Source organism: Cladophialophora immunda (assembly GCF_000835495.1).
Source record: "Cladophialophora immunda strain CBS 83496 unplaced genomic scaffold supercont1.121, whole genome shotgun sequence".
NCBI classification, from domain to species: Eukaryota; Fungi; Ascomycota; class Eurotiomycetes; order Chaetothyriales; family Herpotrichiellaceae; genus Cladophialophora; species Cladophialophora immunda.
In genome coordinates, this window is record NW_015622661.1 from 1 (window position 1) to 3,818 (window position 3,818).

Sequence of the window (3,818 nt, forward strand, 5' to 3'; positions counted from 1 at the left end):
GACGACGACGACGACGACGACGACGACGACGACGACGACGACGAAGAGCTTCCAGGAGAACCACAAGTTCCTCGAGAACAGGTCCTGCAAGAACGAGAACAGTTCCCGCAACAGTGGCAAGCGAGACTGGAGAAATCGGAACAGTCACTCTGGAGACAACCATCTTTAAAGAAGGGTACGACACACTCGACCTCCATTCAAGCAGTGCCTCGGGGCACTCGAGATCAGCCTAGGCGATTGAATGCACCCTCAAAACATGATACACTCTCTCATGTTCCTTTCTTTCCACAGGGACAACAAGGTTAGAACTCCTTTCGGTCTCGAAATCCAATTAGTGTAACTGATATCCTCCGAGAGTTCCTCTCAAGCTATTCTAGAGTGTCGCGGTCACCGTCTACTCCACATGCTTTGAAGGTGTCGGAGGATCTTCTCGGCGAGACCGAGAAATATTTCGATATCTCTTGTCAAAACATGAAATTCGACGCCTATGAAACCCTTCTCCTTCCGTCTGGCGCACCAATGCATAATAACTTATGCGAAAATTTCGACTCATATTGCTTCACTGCTACTCTGCTCCATGGAAAGGGATTGAACTTCGAGTTTGGCCGCGCACTTTCGAAAGCCTGTGATCTTGTTGAAAAATTGGTTCGAGCCGAGCATCCTCGAACTCTGGCCTGCTTTCTCGAAGTGTTCATCCACCTTATACAAACCGGACATCCTGATGTGACTTCATACCTCCGTGGCTTCATCCGAGACATGTCTCTCAAAGTCACCAAGGAAGGGCATCCTTGGGGTCGGATATGTCAGCTCCTCGGCGAACTTGACGAGGAGTCTCTTGGCGAGGCCATGGCCCAAACCTGGAGGTGTATGATTGATACTCTCGATAGGCAACTTGGAGCATCCAATCGGTTCGCGGTGTCTGTTCGTCTCGATTATATAAAGCGGGTGTACGGGCCTACGGATTGTCTTGAAGAACAACGGCTTCTTCAAAATCTCCTTCGTCAGTTCGGAGGCATATCTAAAGTCTCGACCCCGCGGGTGATGCTCAACCTGGCGCATAATCTGAACAGACAGAAACGCTACGACGCCGCGGAGACGACAGCGCAGGAAGTCCTTTCACTCCTCGATAGGGATGAGATCTATGCTCAGAGGATCGTTGAGAGGATAGAATCTCTGAAAATCATTTCTCAGAGTCAATTCGGCCGAGGGAACGCTCCGGCAGCTGAGAAGACTATGCGACAGGCGATAGAGATGATTGCGGGGCGATGGGGAAGGCAACATTCTTGGGTCCCTGAATTCATGGTTGTTCTGGAAGGTTGGCTTCGAGGTTGGGGCCGGGAAGAGGCCGCGAACAAACTGAAGGGAGAAATAGAAGATTTGATGGGAGGCGATAAAATGGTCGAGCTGCTTGATGAGGTGTAAGGCTTGCCTTGTTGAGATGTCACCGCGAGAAGCCAAAATATATACACATATATACTTACAGTTATATACTCTAGTGGAGAGCATTTGGATCAAATATTAAGTGAATGTCAGCCAATGATATTCGCTTTATCAACATTGCTCTTCTCTGTACCTCCTTCGAAGAACACACAAAAGGTTGCTCTCCCGTCACTGAGATTCGCAAACTGGGATAACTGTTCAAATCGACGACTCTGTGAGGTTTGGAAAGTCTTCTAGTGCTCAAGCACTATGGAGGCTCTAATAGCTACCCGGCAGTCTCCATATATCTTCTCTTACATCATATAGCTTCAGCTCCGTCTCCAGCCTTCATCTTCTTGACCCTAGGGGTCAACTACGACACCACTTTCCACAAGCACCAGCTCGTCAACTCTATTCGTAGCATATTCGACCCACTTCCACGTCGTTAAGCCTCCGGTGTTCGTATGGAGTTCCCAAACCCGTATTCGTCGGTGACATCCCGTTCCGTCATACGAACCGTATCCCCCGAATCCGCTGCCACCTCCATAACAGAGCCACGGGCCAGGCTGCGCCGGCTTTTCATTATCCTGCCGCGGTGGTTGGGGCAGCCGGGCGCAATAGTCGTTCACGTGATCATGCCCGCAGCCTACTGCTGATATGCCTCCTCTGACTAAGGCGTCGTAGAGACGGGAATTGTAACTCGGACACTCAGGCGGCTCCCTTTGGTGGCCGTTGCGGATCTTAAGACGGGGGTCTTTAAACTCGGGAAGAGGGATGTGTAGGAAAGCTAGAGATATGTGAAAGCGGCTGTCGTTACCATTCTCCTCACGCGCCCTTCGTTGCTCCAGGGCTGTCTTCGTGAACCACTCGATTTGGCTTTCCTTGATCGCGTGATAGTCTGGATCTCGTGTCTTACTCTGTTTTTGACCGTGTGAATCGAAGAAATATAAAGTCGATAATGGGAGCTGTGACGGGGCGGGAGCCAGGACTTGAAGATAGAAGTTGCCTATGCCATCGACCTGTTCCGGGCCTGACTCGCACAGGCTACCTGGCAGACTCTGAAGTATTGACATCTGTTCCTTACCTTTAATCTAGTCAGCAAGGATGGACGGCTGCTTTTCCCAAGACCCAGCTTACTGGGGTTGCATAACCCTCTCGCGGAGGAAGTAGTCTACCCTTTTGGTGGGAATGTGCCAACTCCAAGTGAGTTGTAGATCGCTAGCTCTGTGAATTGGCAACCTTGCGGAAAGAAAGGGACTTACGTGACAATGCATGGTCGCCCTCACTGTCATGATTGCCGAAGACCGCTGCGAATGGAATCGAACGATCGATAATAGGAGCAAGCACCTTGAAGAGAGCAGACTGGCTGTCGGAGATATCGTGGTGCAACTGATCTCCAGTGAGAACAACAAGGTCTGGTCTCTCGGCATCCAAGATCTTTCCGATAAAGTCTACGGTCAGTGGATCAGCCTCGCTTTCTGGCAGGTTCTTCCCACGGGCATCGATAGCATCTTTACACACTCCGACGCCAGTGACCATGTGTGTGTCGGAGATCTGGACAATCTTGAATGTGCCGTCCTTCCTGACCCTCAATGCCGTCTGAGCATCTGGCGGCGGCGGCTCGACCCTACCACGGAGTATGCTCAACCTTGCAACTGGTGCCTCTGGCTGAGCGTGAAGTTGAAGCGATGATTGCATGAGAGCCCATCGTGGTCGTGGGTCAACAGCATCTATACCAAAGAGAATGTCCACCGCTGTCACAGCCCGGTCTTTCTGGCCAGGGTATTTGCTTCTCAACAACCAGATTCCGCAAGGTCGACCCTCCCAAGAACGACCTGGCTGACAGTTGGAAGGCGACTCGCCGACCGCGATGTCCACAATCACCAGTAGATCCTGAGCCGCAATCTCTTCCTCATCCGCTAGCTCGACATACAACCAAGCCGTCGTTAGAGATGTATATTGGTAAAGCTCCTTCTCTATACGGCGCCATTTTCGCGGGTCCAGTTCGCAGGAGGAAGGAGGCACGTTCGAAGGAGAGAAGCGTATAGTTAGATCTGTAACAACAGAGTGAACAGTGGACGACGTTGGCGTTTTGGAGCTGAAGTCTTCCGGTAGCTCGAGAGCACGAGGCATGACGGCTAGGAAGTCAACTATCGCCGAGGTGACCCTGGTCAGCGAACTCGAATCGCTTGGGATAGCACAGTGTCGGAAATTGCGCGGTATTGACCACAAATGTTTACTTCACCTGCGCTGGCTCGAGGTCGAAAACTTTTGTCTTAACACGTGACCTAACGGCTTCAAATTTGTGACTGACGGCCCTGCCAAGGCTATGTAATGACGGTCAGGGAAGGTACTCCGAGGGCCTTCGGCCGAAGGCCATCGAACGGCGCTAGTAGGCC

General features: G+C 51.4%; 2 protein-coding genes across 3 annotated transcripts; one reads left to right on the forward strand and one right to left on the reverse strand.

Moving 5' to 3' along the window:
* The first annotated feature begins 21 nt into the window (after nucleotides 1-21).
* Nucleotides 22-1,559, forward strand: PV07_12757 (uncharacterized protein). Its single transcript, XM_016400319.1, has 2 exons — nucleotides 22-301; nucleotides 356-1,559. Exon 2 carries the CDS (start codon nucleotides 472-474, stop codon nucleotides 1,420-1,422), a length of 951 nt encoding a protein of 316 aa, XP_016242033.1. The 5' UTR covers nucleotides 22-301; nucleotides 356-471; the 3' UTR covers nucleotides 1,423-1,559.
* PV07_12758 lies at nucleotides 1,537-3,658 on the reverse strand (the record flags this gene model as incomplete). 2 transcript variants are annotated; one of them, XM_016400320.1, is made up of 2 exons in its annotated part: nucleotides 1,537-2,503; nucleotides 2,682-3,658. In XM_016400320.1, coding segments are annotated over 2 exons (1,699 nt in total), but the record flags the coding sequence as incomplete, so codon positions are not given. The 2 variants fall into 2 exon arrangements, with proteins under 2 accessions (XP_016242034.1, XP_016242035.1); XM_016400321.1 differs by having other exon boundaries at nucleotides 2,557-3,658.
* Nucleotides 3,659-3,818: the final 160 nt, after the last annotated feature.